The sequence below is a fragment of the Plodia interpunctella genome, chromosome 30 (assembly GCF_027563975.2).
Source record: "Plodia interpunctella isolate USDA-ARS_2022_Savannah chromosome 30, ilPloInte3.2, whole genome shotgun sequence".
Taxonomy (NCBI): domain Eukaryota; kingdom Metazoa; phylum Arthropoda; class Insecta; order Lepidoptera; family Pyralidae; genus Plodia; species Plodia interpunctella.
Window position 1 is genome coordinate 3,228,141 of NC_071323.1, and position 16,041 is coordinate 3,244,181.

The 16,041-nt window shown below is 37.1% G+C and overlaps 2 protein-coding genes across 2 annotated transcripts in view; one reads left to right on the forward strand and one right to left on the reverse strand.

The window, feature by feature from the left end:
- LOC128682488 (uncharacterized protein) overlaps positions 1–1,367 on the reverse strand; it is a 45,464-nt gene extending 44,097 nt beyond the window's left edge. The window contains exon 1 of the mRNA XM_053767191.2: positions 1,057–1,367. The gene's annotated coding sequence lies outside the window, so the exon portion shown is untranslated. The remainder of the gene's footprint in view (positions 1–1,056) is intronic.
- A 1,655-nt stretch (positions 1,368–3,022) lies between these two features.
- On the forward strand, positions 3,023–15,778 carry Egm (Enigma). The gene is made up of 10 exons (XM_053767193.2): positions 3,023–3,832; positions 4,205–4,366; positions 7,996–8,077; positions 8,947–9,008; positions 10,886–11,036; positions 11,465–11,616; positions 12,780–12,895; positions 13,659–13,816; positions 14,664–14,735; positions 15,419–15,778. Exons 1-10 carry the CDS (start codon positions 3,175–3,177, stop codon positions 15,630–15,632), a joined length of 1,827 nt encoding a protein of 608 aa, XP_053623168.1. The 5' UTR covers positions 3,023–3,174; the 3' UTR covers positions 15,633–15,778.
- Positions 15,779–16,041: the final 263 nt, after the last annotated feature.

Consider the following 16,041-nt stretch of genomic DNA (forward strand, 5'->3'; position numbering starts at 1 on the left):
ATCTATATCCTTCCGAGTACAGTACAGACGACTAAAAGATACGACTGTGATACAAACTCGGATAGTATACAACTGCATTCCAAAAAAAGGGTTCACGTCCTGCACGTGGCCGATCGTATAATCACAGCAGAATAGTCTAAGATAAAATATATTTTTTTACGCTGATATCAAATTCAAATTCAAATTCAAATTCAAATTCAAATCATTTATTCAGAAATTAGACCTTCACAGGCACTTTTTCTCGTCAATCTTTATATTTATAGTTATTTCTCACAAGCTACAAACTAGTGGCATTTCGGAACGACCACTGCTGAGAAGAAATGCCGGATATCGGGTTTAGAGGACTCACCGCCAAGTATAGGTATATCCAGAACATGCGAGAATGAGAGATACCTATTATTATAAACTATGTTTAACTGCTTTCTAAATTCAAATATTTTTTTTTAGAAAATAGTTTCATTTCTATTTTTTTTGTCTTGAAATAAAATGATGAAATAATTTGTAAGAAAAAAAAAAGCAAGATCAATTTTTTTAGTAATCATGGACAAAAGTTCAGTAAGTAAGTACCTATATTTATTTTATATTCCTACTTTTTAGATAATTTTCTCTACACCAAGTTACCTAATAAAAAATATATTTATCTGTTTTTATTATTTGTGTCTATGAGTTATTTTATTATAATTATAAGAAACATTATACGTAACAAAAAGAAAAACACTATAAAATGTTATCTGTATAGTACAAAATAAAAACAAAACGTCACAATTTAGACACGATTCCAAGTAGGTAAGTTTTTTATTACATACATATTTTACCTACACGAATTTTTAATTTAGCATCTATATGTACCTAATACTTTTAACAAAACTATTATTTTTATACAAAGATAAGTACCAAGACATCATTTTACCTTTTATAACCTTTACATAGAACCAGTCTATTTTTTTTCATAGCCTGGCTATGAAAAAAAACTCCACGGGGCACAGATAAATCACCAATTAATTAAAACAATGGGAGCACGGAAAGCAAATCCTTTTATGCATACAGTTCTCTTACCATCAATACCTTACATTCAACACAGCTTCGAGCATAGCCTCATTATTCTTCGTTGTCATCGAATATTTGCTTAGATTATCCATTCATTTTCGTCATAAAACACTCTCAAATTAACACTAGAACACGCACAAGCGACCTCTTAACGACATTTTTAGGTTATTTTCCGTGGGAATTCAGCTTTTGGCAATTAAAAACCGTTTGTATTTAGCGAAATCGCAGACGCGATGTCCGTCTAAAGGAAATACAGAAAGCTACTGATTATTTCATGAATGTATAGATGTATGGATGAGTAAAATTCGCGAATTGCTGGATATTGAACCGAAATGTATGGGAGTATGGTTGGAATTGCATTGGGAAGAGGATAGGGTGGATTTTCCACCCCCAACCCCAATCCGAGGGCTGTTGCACGAGGTTTATCGTATTTTTTTTTCTTAAGTACTTGCTCGATATATAACGCTGTGCAGTCTATTCTATCATTTGAGATTTTGTGTAGGTACCTAACCTATATACTTACTACCTATTTTATTAAAACTGTCTCTGGAATATGAGAATAATAGGTAAACATACATTCTTACAAAATTTCACGTTTTTAATACATACTTAAGTAGGTATTAGTAAGATGTACAAATCTTAAATACTTTAGGGTGAATATATTTTTTTGTATACTTGACGAAACAAGCTTAGTGCTTAGATAGTGTGGGCCATTGAGTGTTGTCATTTTTATTACGATGATAGACGAACAGACAGACTTACAAACAGCGGAATTTTAGTAAGTCAACTACCTTACTTAAGTAGTAAGTCAAAAATAACATTTTATGGGAAATTTTCAACATCTATCACGGTTCATGAAATACAGGTTATAAACGGACGGACAGCAGAGTCAGTAATAGTAGGGGGGGTTACCCTTCGGGTACAGAACTCTAAAAATGACGTAAGTACCAAAACTCATTTTTGTCCCGGTAAAGCATTTGTTTAATCATCTGTGAAGATACAAAATAATTAATTGTTAGTGTAACTAATCGTCCGGATAAATAAACAAATCTTTTAAAATTAATCTTATTTAATTCAACGTAGATAGTTCTCTGAGCCTGAGGTGTCACATCCCTAAGTAACAATGTTGCCTAATCAACAATCCCTAAGTAACATTAGAAAACTGTGAATTGGGGATATTTGTAGGTGTTATTGTCTGTATTTTGTTTGGTATTTTTGCTTACATTGTCTGTAATTTAAACGCTTCATTTTTATATGCTAATGACGGGCGGAGAGTAAAATATAAACCGGACGTAATTTATGCTGTATTCCTTTTTAGACATTTTGAATTCCAAAAAAAATTAATTCAGTAATTTTTAGAGCGTGGTGGTGGAGCTTGGAAGATTTGATTTGACTGTCCGTACATCTATCAATTCAATAACGAACGACCCGCCCTAGCATCGCACGGCTAGCATTATGCGTGTTATATACATATCTTGAAAACTTGAACCAATCTCTCTATTTTAAAAAACGCATCATTATACGTTGCGCAAATACATAGCCACAGGCAGAGAGCGGGGAGTGACTTTATTTTATACTAACTATGTAATGATAATCCCAATACAAATATAATATAAGTAAGTAGGTATTCTTTTTTCAAAAGATTCATTCATCATCATTTCAAGAATTCATTGGTTTCGTTTCATATTCATTGGCCTACCACGAAACATACAAAGACGTAGCACATTCGTAAAGTCTACTGTCGTTTTTTTTTTTCATATCGTGTAAACAATAAAGAACTTATGGGAGAACTTATAGGATATTCACGCAGTTTGAAAACAACTAGTACAGTAATGTATAATAATCTAATTCTACTCTATAAATCATGGCATTAGTACGTACTTGAGAACAGGCTGCATTGAGAAGAGATATTATTTGAATTGGTTGGCCAATAGTAACCGCATGTTTAATCTGGCAGCACTGATGGCGAAATGTCATTGTCAGTTGTTAAAATAACCTCAAAGTTTCACAATACTTGAAAAAAGTTTCCTACTTATTATTAAATTTTTTTTTTTTCAATATTGATAGGTTTCAATTACTATTAAAGTGAACATTTTATAGGATTCCACAGATTGAATGATTTAAAAAATGAATTTAGCCAGACAACTCTGTACTGTTCGCTCGAACAGCATCGGCAAAAATGTTTACAGAAAATTCCGATTTTCCTCTGTTAACTACCAAAGTTCTCAAACGAGCCAGCCCCAAGTCCAAGAGGAGAAGTTCGACTTCGAAGATCTGAAAGTTTTTGAGCGCACTGAGCGTCGTAAGCCTAAAATATCTCCTTTCATGAAAGATGTTTTCGTGTCAGTCTACAATCGCGAACTGCTAGCATATCCTGAGATTTTGAATAAAGAAGAGTCTGAAGCTTTGGACGATAGGGTTGCTGCATTGAAAAGGACATTTTCTAACCCAGAAAAAACAAAAGAAGACAGAGTTATTGCATTAAAAGGAACAAAAATGTATGCCGCTCCCGTGCCATTGACAAATAACGGTTTAGCTATGAATTGTACTGAAAGTATTAAGTATTTAGAGGTAATATCGTCAGATGTTACTCTTGGGCAGGAAATAAGTGACCACTGGGTGGGTTTGGAGGCATTGAGAAAGGGATTGGAGCCAGAACAGTTTAACCAAATCGTGGATGACTTGATCAAAGGAGAGAATAGTGTTGTATTATGTATTAAAGAGAGAGTCGCTGAGAGGATATCACAGGCTGATTTTAGGACCGTTGCTGAGATAGATCACAGAAGTAAGTACACTCAAGAAAGGTCCCAGGTTCAAATCCTACTCATGCCGCATAAGTTTATATAACAATCTGACTCATGTATAGTAGTTTATATCGACCATTACTTGCTTCCGGTGAAGGAAAACATCGTGAGGAAACCTGCACACTTGTTGATTGGCCATGTACAATAGCAAACCACTCCATTAATAATGCCAAGAAAGTTGTTGTGTGTTTCATTCCACGTAATGACCACGACCCTCGGCCATGAGGAATACGACTATGAAGAAGAAGAATTAAAAACAACTTTATAATATTATATTATTTTCTACTAGTGTATGCCTGAAAAATTATCACATGAAGATTATTGTATATAGATTACCGTATTAATTGCCGCAGATGTCTGGCGCATCTCTGGTGAGAAGATCTGCCACAAACCGGATGGGTACAGGCTTGTCCTGTGCGCAGCTGACGGGGGTCGCCTCAAAGCCTTCCTCGTCCATCCCGGAGCCAGTGGCGTCAGCCATGAGGGCACGTTCATCACGTTCAAGAAGACAATAGGTGAGTCTTCTTATCGAGTCAAGAGTATTCTTATCAAGCGCCGGGGAACATCTAAATGTTCCCCGGCGCTTCGAATTTTGAGATATAATATATCCTATAGCAATCTCGGATAATGTACCTTTCTAATGGTGAAAGAATTTTTGGAATTGGTTTGGTAGTTTCGGAGATTACCCGTCTCAAACATACAAACTCACAAACACTTTTATATAATAGTAGTATAGATTACGGCTATTTATATAATACTAGCTACGATCCGGGGCTTCGCTCCCATGGGAATTTTGGGATAAAAAGTACACTATGTGTTTTTCCAGGTTATATTCTACCCGTGTACCAAATTTAATAACAATCAGTCCAATAGATTTTGCGTAAGAGAGTAACAAACATACATACATCATCACAAAGTTTCGCATTTATAATATTAGTTGTTTGCCCCGAACTTAGACCTAATATGATTTTTTTTTAAATTGTGAATATTTCAAAAACGTCTTAACTGATTTTGATGACCAACGAACTTAAAAATTCTATTGACAGATCCTGCTTACCTTTTAATATTTCAACATAATCGGACCAACGCTCCGAAAGTTATCGCGTTACATACAAACATACATACATAGTATGAAGTAGAATTGTAAACTTCGCTCGCTCGGTCATTAAATAAAAGTAAAAAATTTAGTGATGAAATAAATGATTGCTCTGTCTCCTGTTGACCGGCAACACTGGGTGTTTATCAACCAATCTTGACAATGGTCGAGAAGTGAAAAAGCGGATTTTTAACGAACTAATATTTTTTTGTCATAGTGTTTATCAACCAATCTCGACCATTGGGTCGAGAAGTGCAGAAAGCGGATTTTTAACGAACTAATATTTTTTTGTCATAGTGTTTATCAACCAATCTTGACAATGGTCGAGAAGTGAAAAAGCGGATTTTTAACGAACTAATATGGGATATTTATATGAAAATATGAAAAAGAAACGTAAAATATTCAAAAAAAAGCTGAAATGGTGTCAAGACAATCAGTCACAAATTCAGATGGACAACATAGCTAAATTCCATAAATCAAAAGATTTTGCAAAATTTTGGAAAAGCACAAATAGTTTGAATCCTAAACCGAGCCTTCCCGCGAGTGTGGCGGGTGAGAGTGCGCCAGTGGAGATTGCTAATTGTTTTAAGAATCATTTTAAAGTACATTCTTTGCTGGGTCCGTCATCGCCGGTGATCGAGTCTGGGAGGTCGTGTAATGACAATCAGCTGAGTGTCAGAATCTCAACTAAAGAGATATCTGATATTATTAATGGCATGACAAGAGGGAAGTCACCTGGCCATGATGGACTCAGCATAGAACATTTGCAGTACGCTGGACTACATCTGCCCAGAGTTCTATCAATGTTTTTTACATTATGTATAGGGCATTGTCACCTACCCGATGACTTAATTAGAACAGTAGTAGTCCCTGTTATTAAGAATAAGACGGGTGACGCATCTGACCTCACCAATTATAGGCCTATTTCTCTGGCCACCATCTTGGCTAAGGTGCTGGATGGTGTGATTGACCGGCACATGTCTGACCGTATAGAGATACATGATGCTCAGTTCGGATTCAGACCAAATCTCTCTACAGAAAGTGCCATACTTGCGGTCAAGCATACAGTTCAGTATTACACGCAAAGAAAAACACCTGTCGTGGCTTGTTTTTTGGATCTCTCCCAGGCTTTCGATCTGGTGTCCTATGATCTTTTGTGGACGAAGCTGAAAAACGATACACGTGTGGCTAGCGAAGTAGTGTCGATACTCCAATATTGGTATGGTAGACAACGGAACCGAGTGAGGTGGGCAGGGGTCCTTTCTGACGAGTACGACTTGGAATGCGGGGTGAGGCAGGGGGGGTTGACATCTCCTCGGCTGTTTAATCTCTACATGAACGGTTTGATTGAGGAACTCAGTAGGACTGGGATCGGCTGTCATGTTGACGGAGTATGTGTCAATAATGTCAGTTATGCGGACGACATGGTCCTGCTGAGTCCCTCAATCAAAGCAATGAGAAAATTGTTGAGAATCTGTGAATCCTATGCAGAGGCCCATGGGCTCAAATACAATGTGAGGAAAAGCAATGTTCTTGTCTTTCAAGCGGGAAATAAAAAATACTCGGACCTGCCGGAGGTCACTTTAGATGGAGCAACGCTTTCCAGGGTAAACAAATTTAAATATTTGGGCCATTGGGTCTCTGAGGATCTAAGCGATAACTTAGATTTAGAGAGGGAACGCAGGGCGTTGTCTGTACGGTGCAATATGCTGGCTCGCAGATTTGCAAAATGTTCAAGGGAAAGTAAGATTACCCTATTCAAAGCGTACTGCCAATCTTATTACACGTGTAGTCTGTGGGTCAGCTATACGCAGCGGGCATACAACGCCCTGAGAGTTCAGTACAATAACTCGTTCCGAGCGCTGATGGGGCTGTCGCGGCGCTGCAGCGCGTCGGGCATGTTTGCGGAGGCGCACATAGACGGCTTTCATGCGATAATTCGTAAGAGGTGTGCCTCCATGCTTAGGCGGCTACGTGACAGCTCCAACTGCATATTAAAAATGATTGTGGACAAGTGGAATAGTCCATTGCTCATTCACTGGAACAGGTTGCATTGTGGGTAGTTGGACTGTTCCATTTGTTCACCTAATCTATTTTTTCCTAACTTTTTTTAACTTAACTTTTAATATTTTTTTGTAGCTAAGTTCCGCACTAACCTTAGTATAAGTAAATTGTTACTAACAAAATGGACACATGTCTGAAATAAATGATTATTATTATTATTATTATAAATATTTTTTTGTCATAGTGTTTATCAACCAATCTTGACAATGGTCGAGAAGTAAGAAAGCGGATTTTTAACGAACTAATATTTTTCTCGACCATTGTCAAGATTGGTTGATAAAACCAATCTTGACAATGGTCGAGAAGTGAAAAAGCGGATTTTTAACGAACTAATATTTTTCGTCATAGTGTTTATCAACCAATCTTGACAATGGTCGAGAAGTGAAAAAGCGGATTTTTAACGAACTAATATTTTTCGTCATAGTGTTTATCAACCAATCTTGACAATGGTCGAGAAGTGAAAAAGCGGATTTTTAACGAACTAATATTTTTTTGTCATAGTGTTTATCAACCAATCTTGACAATGGTCGAAAAGTGAAAAAGCGGATTTTAACGAACTAATATTTTTTCGTCATAGTGTTTATCAACCAATCGTGACAATGGTCGAGAAGTGAAAAAGCGGATTTTTAACGAACTAATATTTTTCGTCATAGTGTTTATCAACCAATCTTGACGATGGTCGAGAAGTGAAAAAGCGGATTTTTAACGAACTAATATTTTTCGTCATAGTGTTTATCAACCAATCTTGACGATGGTCGAGAAGTGAAAAAGCGGATTTTTAACGAACTAATATTTTTCGTCATAGTGTTTATCAACCAATCGTGACAATGGTCGAGAAGTGAAAAAGCGGATTTTTAACGAACTAATATTTTTCGTCATAGTCATAGTAATACCAAACTAGAATGCTGTATGGTATTACTATGAAAAAAAACATGTAGTTCGTTCGACAAACTGTGCGCCTAAATCATTGCGTTTGTATTACAGCAACGCCACTGGATTCAGTGTCGGAAACTGCGCTTGCGCAGATACTAGCCGGGTCACGTCTACACGCGGCCACACTGTGCAGGTAACATTAATATTTATTCTATTTATTTTAGCTTTTTATTTATTTTAATTTTTTTTTTGAGTGTGACAATTTTCAATAATTTCATTGGAAATACAATTTTTTTTTTTAATTTTTTTTATTCATTCAAATTTTGACATTTTTAATGATGGTGTAAATTCGTCCTCCTAATTTTTAATATATGTATAAGACCTATATTTGTTAATTGACGTCCTTGGAGAAAAGGCCGCGGTGAAGTTTGTTGCGCCGCTTCTTCTTCACCTGCGCTTTGGAAGCCGGCGGTAGACTTAGTTTAAGTAATTTTTTGACGTCAATAAGTGATGTATATCGTCCTAAATTGAATAAAGAATTTTGAATTTGTCCTTCCCCGCGGCTTCTTCCCTCCCAAAAATTGAATCCAAAATGTTTCAACCGTTCTTTCTTCAGTCATGTCAGATGCCTTTAGGCGACTTGAATGAAATTTGGACACCAGTGTTAGTAATAACGCACACATGTTTCGGAAAGAAGTAAGTTTTTTATACCATTACTTACCAAATTTCATCAAAATCGGCCCAACAGCTTTTTGAGTTTATTAATTACAAACAAAAATACAATTATTATATCTTTATCTATATAATTTACCAGCTTTTGCCCACTACTTCGTATGTGAGTGAAAATCCATTTCCCGTGGGAATTTCAGGAAATCCCCTCTCAGCGCTCCCCTACACTGTCCTAGGAAGCTACACACCAAATTTCAGCTTTCTACGCCCAGTAGTTTCGGCTGCGCGTTGTCTGTCTGTCTGTCAGTCAGTAACGGAAGAGTTTTATATGTATAGATTATGGTTTTACCCCAGAGAAGTAGTAACTGATCGGTAGTATAACTTTTTTTCTAGGTCTATTCTCAAGAGGGCGCTCCATTCGTGCGTGGACTATGTGCGACCAAGAGCTTTTTCTGGTATGTGTGTACCTTACATATTATAAAACAAAATAATATAATTTCATTAAATAATATGATTTGAAGCGGTGGTGGTGTAATGGTTAAGACGCCCGCCTGTGGATCGAAAGGTCTCAGGTTCGTATCCTACTCGTGCCACACGAGTTTGTATACCAATCTGACTCATGTATAGTAGTTTTCGTAGACCACCACTTGCTTCCGGTGAACATCGCGAGGAAACCTGCACACTGGCGGACAGTTTAGTTCCCTAGTGCGTATGCGACTACCTGTCACTAGATGGCGGTAAGTTGTCGTAAAAGTCATGTCAGATGCCTTTAGGCGACTTGAGTAAAGTCGTGACACCAGCGTTAGCAATGACACACTCGATATGATGATGATGTTAAACCAAGACCTCTGCCGCGTCTGGCTGTCTGTTCGCGCGATAAACTAAAAATCTGCTGCACGAATTTTGCTGTTTATATATATATATATATATATATATATATATATATATATATATATATATATATATATATTAATAATGCTGTTTTCACCAATAGATAATGTGGTTCCTGGATAATGTTCAGGCGTGTAATTTATTATGTTTTTACCCGAGCGAAGCCGGCACGGGCCGCTAGTAGTAGACGTTGTGGTCACGCTATATGAAGGTCCCGGGTTCGATTCCCAGCGCGGGCAGCTTTTTACTTGTGTGATCACAGATATTTTTCTGCGGTTCTGTGTCTGTGTGTGTTATATTATATTATTACACGAGAGCTCCAACGGAAATCTAAACTTCAGAATCGACAACAACAATCTAACAGCCGTGTTCAATCCAAAAAAAACTGTACATTTCAAAGCACTATATAATTTATTGAGCGACACGCGACAGCACGTTCTAAAACTGGATATCGCCATCTAGTGGCGTAATTATTCAATTTTAATATTGCCGTGTTTGTTATCTTTCGGAACCGCAATACATGCTTACAGTTTAGTGTGGACTGTTGAGCGTTGTCCTTTTTATTAATAACATGACAATCTCAAAAAATATCTTGTGTACACAATAACATATCTAAATCTATTTTAATTTTCCAAATTTCAAAAGCAATAGTCCTTTTTTTTATCTCAACTAATATTATAAATATGAAAGTAATATTGTTTGTTTGTTGCCTCTTCAAGCTCTATCTGCTCAACCAATCTTTTTGAAATTTTGCATACATATAGGTTGAAAAGGACATAAGGTTCTGTTACATGGTCCAAAAATGTCTCTTTTTAAAAAAAGAAATTTAAAAAATAAAAATAAAGTAAATATATTAGGACAAATCACACAGATTGAGCTAGCCCCAAAGTAAGTTCTAGACTTGTGTTATAGGATACTAACTCAACGATACTATATTTTATAACAAATACATATATAGATAAACATCCAAGACCCGGGCCGATCAGAAAAAGATCATTTTCCATCGTGACCCGACCGGGGATCGAACCCGAGACCTCTCGGTTCAGTGGCAAGAACCTTACCACTGCGCCACCGAGGTCGTTAAAATTAAACTGTTTATTTTGAGAACAAAATACAAGGAATAGAAATTAAATTATGAAATTGTATATGGAAAGAATCTCGAGAACGGACTGACTCGATCAAACAACTGGATCGCTGATGCAGTGAATATGCGTCACCGATATTATTTTATAACATTTAGGGGTAAATACTATCGTAACAGTACCTTTCATACTGGAATAACAACTGCTTCCGTGGGAAATCACGCGGGCGAAGCCGCGGGTAAAAGCTTATAAACAAACAGCTATTTTGGAGCAGTAGCTCCTGTGGGAAAATCGGGCGGAGACGCGGGCAGAAGCTGTTTTTTTTTTTTTTTAAATAGAAATTAATATATTTCTTAAAGGTAAGCCATTATCGGAAGTGTCTACGATCAGAACGACTATAGGTGAAGCGTTACTTCAGATTTACGCTTCGGAAAGCGCCGAGATCTTCACAGCCGGACTCCTTGACGGCTACGAAGAGCCGGACGTGGAACTCGAGATGGCTATGTGCAGGTATATCTCTCTCTTTCATCGCAAGAAGGTGAGAGCGAGATGCAGCTATTGAAACTGTCGATAAAATAATGAATAAATTTGGACAAATCACACAGATTGAGCTGGCCCCAAAGTAAGTTCGAGACTTGTGTCATGGGATACTAACTCAACGATACTATATTTTATAACAAATACATATATAGATAAACATCCAAGACGCGGGCCAATCAGAAAAAGACAATTTTCCATCATGACCCAACCGGGGTACGAACCTGGGAGTTCTCGGTTCAGAGGACAGACATTTTACCACTGCGCCACCGAGGTCGTCTACGGATCACGAAAAGTATTTCATGTGCAGATATCTCTGTCTCTCATCACGCTCTCTCTCTCTCTCTTTCTATTTCTCGTAACACAAAGGCTTTATCTAATTTAACATGAAACTTGTACAGGAATTTCGTAGCAGACAACGGACTGTCCGCCATGTTGAAACTGCTCACGATACCCGCTTTGGAGAGAGAGGCAGAATGCAAGAAACTTCTAGAAGACATGAGGCATCTTGCTTCCAGAGGAGACAGTTTGGACGGTATCAACACATTCATTGGTAAGTCTGATGCAACGCTTTAGGATTTTCCACTTTTATCCGCCTATGGTTTCACGACCGGCCGCCTGCGACGTCAACTCTCCTTGGTGATGCGACAGGTTTGGGCGTTTTTTTTTTTTTATTTTAACAGGAAGACCAACAGCTAAAAAAAATAAATAAATAAAAATTACATAAACATATAACTTCTAAAAAATATTTTTTAAACTCATTAATTTCTGTTAATTTTACCACTAATACTAATATTAATAATAACAATGTAAAATTTTAGCCATGCATAGTATACATACTCCGGTGAAGGAAAACATCGTGAGGAAACCTGCACACTGGTTAATTATTAACTTGTGTGTGAAATGGAGAAGGCAATTTCAAACCAATCCATTGATAATGCCAAGAAAGTTGTTGTGTGTGTGTTTCATTCCACGTAATAACCACGACCCTCAGCCATGAGGAATACGACAATGAAGAAGAAGAAGTATACTTTATTATTTATCATTATTAAGTATTAAAATTATTATTTTACCTAGTTTTGATTGTTAATTTATTAACCTGTTAAATTATATATTAACAAATTATACCATTATTATTTACATTCCTATTATGAAATAATTATAAATAATTATAATTTTGACGACCTCGATGGCGCAGTGGTAAAGTGCTTGCCTCTGAACTGAGAGGTCCCGGGTTCAATCCCCGGTCGGGTCATGATGGAAAATGATCTTTTTCTGATTGGCCCGGGTCTTGGATGTTTATCTATATGTGTATTTGTTATAAAATATAATATCATAAAAGATCGAGCTGACCAGTTCCCCCCGGTGTACAAAGTGGAACAATTCCAATACCCATTGGGTCAAAACAATTATAATGAATATTATAGACAATACACATAAGTGTGTACTAGAAGTATGTACAATCAAAATACTTATATGTCACTAAAAAAATATATATTTTTAGTTGTATATGAGTATGTGTTACTCGCAAAAATGACAAGAATATTTATAAGCAACAAAATCGCTTGAAATGCCTGAATTATATATTTCTTGACTGGCAACACTGTGTGTATATCAACCGATATCAACTTCTATTTGGTGTTGTGTACATGGATCGTTAAAAATCATTTTTCCTAACTATCTTTAGGAATTGTAGCTATATTTTGTTATTTTTAGCATTGAGCGGTATCCACCACGCTGGGAAAATGATGGCGGAAGAAATCAAACAGATCAGGAATCCATTAATGCATCCGTCTTTTATTTTCAAGAAAGTCTTCGCCAACAGACATCAGGTGACATAGTAATATGCACAAAGTAGCATACTTGAACAAAATCTGACACCAGTTATCATAAATCTGTGTTGGCAACATTAAGCACTGCTGGAATGGAGGGGCCATAGACTGGCTTACCCGTCAACCGAAATATAAGCAAATTATATGCCTCTTCAGGCCTGAACGGGTAATAAAATTAGATGTGCTCGGTTTCCTAGCTAGACCCAGTCGACCGGAGGAGTGACGTCGACCTCCGTTGGCATTGGTCATCATGCCAGACTGCTACACCGCAGGGCACGGGTTCGATTCCCGATCAAAAATTGAAAAAGGAAAATTGCCTTTTTCAGATTGACCTGGGTGTTGGATGACGACCTCGGTGGCGCAGTGGTAAAGTTCTTGCCACTGAACCGAGAGGTCCCGGGTTCGATCCCCGGTCGGGTCATGATGGAAAATGATCTTTTTCTGATTGGCCCGGGTCTTGGATGTTTATCTATATATGTATTTGTTATAAAATATACTATCGTTGAGTTAGTATCCCATAACACAAGTCTCGAACTTAATTTAGAGCAATCTCTTCTATATAACAAAACAAAACTTTATTCCTCTTCTTAATATCCGTTGACGTAAACGTCAAGAAGACAGATGTCATTGAACAAGGGGCGCGAGAAGGAGAACAAAGCGCGCCCTTGTTCCCTCGCGCTGCCGCAGCCGCCATGGTGGCGCTAGTCTCGCAATGTTGCCAGCGCGCAATTACTTCAATATAGTAATATTTTAACGTCGCCAGGAAAGAGACGAGCCAAAACTGACACTATATCTTGCGGAACATCTGCATCCCACCCTCAAAGTGCCATCTGAACAGTTGGAGTACTGTGTATTGAGAATGAAGTATGCTTGCGAAACTCTGATGAGCAGACATGGAGTGCAGGTCACACAGGCGTTACCGTGAGTATTACTGCGTCCTCGGCTGTGACGTCGCGAGACATAAAATATATTTTCTGTGTTTGAAAATAGCATACTAATATTGTATTTTTTTGAAATATATGTATAAGACCTACATTTGTTAATTGACGTCCTTGGAGAAAAGGCTGCGGTGAAGTTTGTTGCGCCGCTTCTTCTTCACCTGCGCTTTGGAAGTCGGCAGTAGACTTAGTTTAAGTAATTTTTTGACGTCAATAAGTGATGTATATCATCCTAAATTGAATAAAGAATTTTGAATATGAATTTGTAAAAAATCTGTCTGTTTCGCTTACACAGCTGAACCGCTGGACCGATTTTGATGAAACTTTGTATCCTACATGCATCCAAAGTTAAAGACCCCTGTTCAAATGCTAATTACAACTTTTTAATAAATCAACTCCCAAATTACTATAATGGCGGGTGAAAGTTTGTATGAAAATCGTGTCTGTTCCGCTTTCGCAGGGAAAATAACGCGGGCGAAGCCGCGGGCATAAGTCAATATTTAATTATTTATTAACGAAAAATTTGTTCATTGGTGCGTTAAGACGGGCCCAACCCGCACACTTGTCCGTCATTACATTTTTATTGATGTCTTTTAAAGTTATACAGTCAACAGCACATCAACGTACCACGATCCATTGTATAGTATAGACCTTCTGATTGGCCCGGGTCTTGGATGTTTATTTGTATATATGTATTTGTTATAAAATATGGTATCGTTGAGTTAGTATCCCGTAACACAAGTCTCGAACTTACTTTGGGGCTAGCTCAATCTGTGTGATTTGTCCTAATATATTTATTTATTTAATTATATTATTCTATAATTTCACAGAGAACTCAACAGACTCGCAGAAGCAGCCACAAATATTTTAGTGATGACCGCCGTGCTGGCGAGGGCGTCTAGGTAATTAATTTTAAACTGTCTCTCACTTTCTTAATTGTAATTTTAAAATCTCTCTGTCATACTCGTGTTTCCAATTTACTCGGCCATGTGACGTATTAATTTTACGCGGCTGTGTGACGCGCCTTCAAATTTAGGAATAGAATATCGAGAACTAGCTGCGCCCCGGGGCTTCGCTCGCGTGGGAATTTCGGGATAAAAAGTACCTTATGTGTTATTCCACGTTATTTTCTACCCGTGTATTAAATTTCATAACAATCGGTACAGTAGATAATGGGTGGAGGTAACAACCATATAATATTAGTTGGGATAGAATTTTATCGAATGTTCTTGGCTATGTTTGGAAATTAATACAAAAGGGCTTTACGTGCCTTCCGAAGCAAGGATGAGTCTATTAAATTTTTATTTTTAATTTAGTCTTATTTGACGACCTCGGTGTCGCAGTGGTAAAGTGCTTGCCTCTGAACCGAGAGGTCCCGGGTTCGATCCTCGGTCGGGTCACGATGGAAAATGATCTTTTTCTGATTAGCCCGGGTCTTGGATGTTTATCTATATGTGTATTTGTTATAAAATATAGTATCGTTGAGTCATTATCCCATGACACAAGTCTCGAACTTACTTTGGGGCCGGCTCAATCTGTGTGATTTGCCCTAATATATTTATTTAAATTCATTCCTTGTTGACAGATCGTACTGCATCGGTTTGCGGAACGCGGAAGTCGAAATGAAACTGGCCGCGTGTTTCGTAGACAACGCTAAAGACAAAGTGAAAAAACTTATCCGTAACATAGACGATGGTGAATACTTAAATCTTGATCATTTTAAGTTGCAATTCGGTAAGAAAGTACTAGATACCAACACGACGTTAGTCGAACCGCCGACGGCCAGGACTTTTTGGTAGGTTTTAGTAGTTTTTGGTAGAATTTGATGTGGCAACACTGGTGTCAGATTTTTTTTTTTTTCAAGGTCACGTTTCCATTTAAGGAAACGTGGATATTTGAGAACGATCGAAATAATACGTTATGTTGTTTTGAGTAATTTTTATTTAAACATAATACTTTGTTTATAAAGAGTAGAAACAACAGTTTGTTGCGCCGCTTCTTCTTCACCTGCGCTGTCGCCGGTAAACTTAGTTTAAGTAATTTTTTGACATCAACAAATGTTGTGTATCATCCTAAATATATATTTATTTATGTTGATTGTATTAAGTAATATTATATATTAAGATTGTTGTGCTGTATATATTATACACAACAATATTTTTTTACATTATACTTCAACTAAAAAAAGGATAAGGATTATATATTTAC

Bases quoted from the DNA above. Each gene is read 5' to 3' on its own strand.
- Egm (XM_053767193.2), top strand. From the start codon at position 3,175: ATGAATTTAGCCAGACAACTCTGTACTGTTCGCTCGAACAGCATCGGC. The intron at 4,367-7,995 runs GTGAGTCTTCTT...TTTGTATTACAG, and splicing joins CACGTTCAAGAAGACAATAG to CAACGCCACTGGATTCAGTG. The intron at 11,037-11,464 runs GTATATCTCTCT...AAACTTGTACAG, and splicing joins CTCGAGATGGCTATGTGCAG to GAATTTCGTAGCAGACAACG.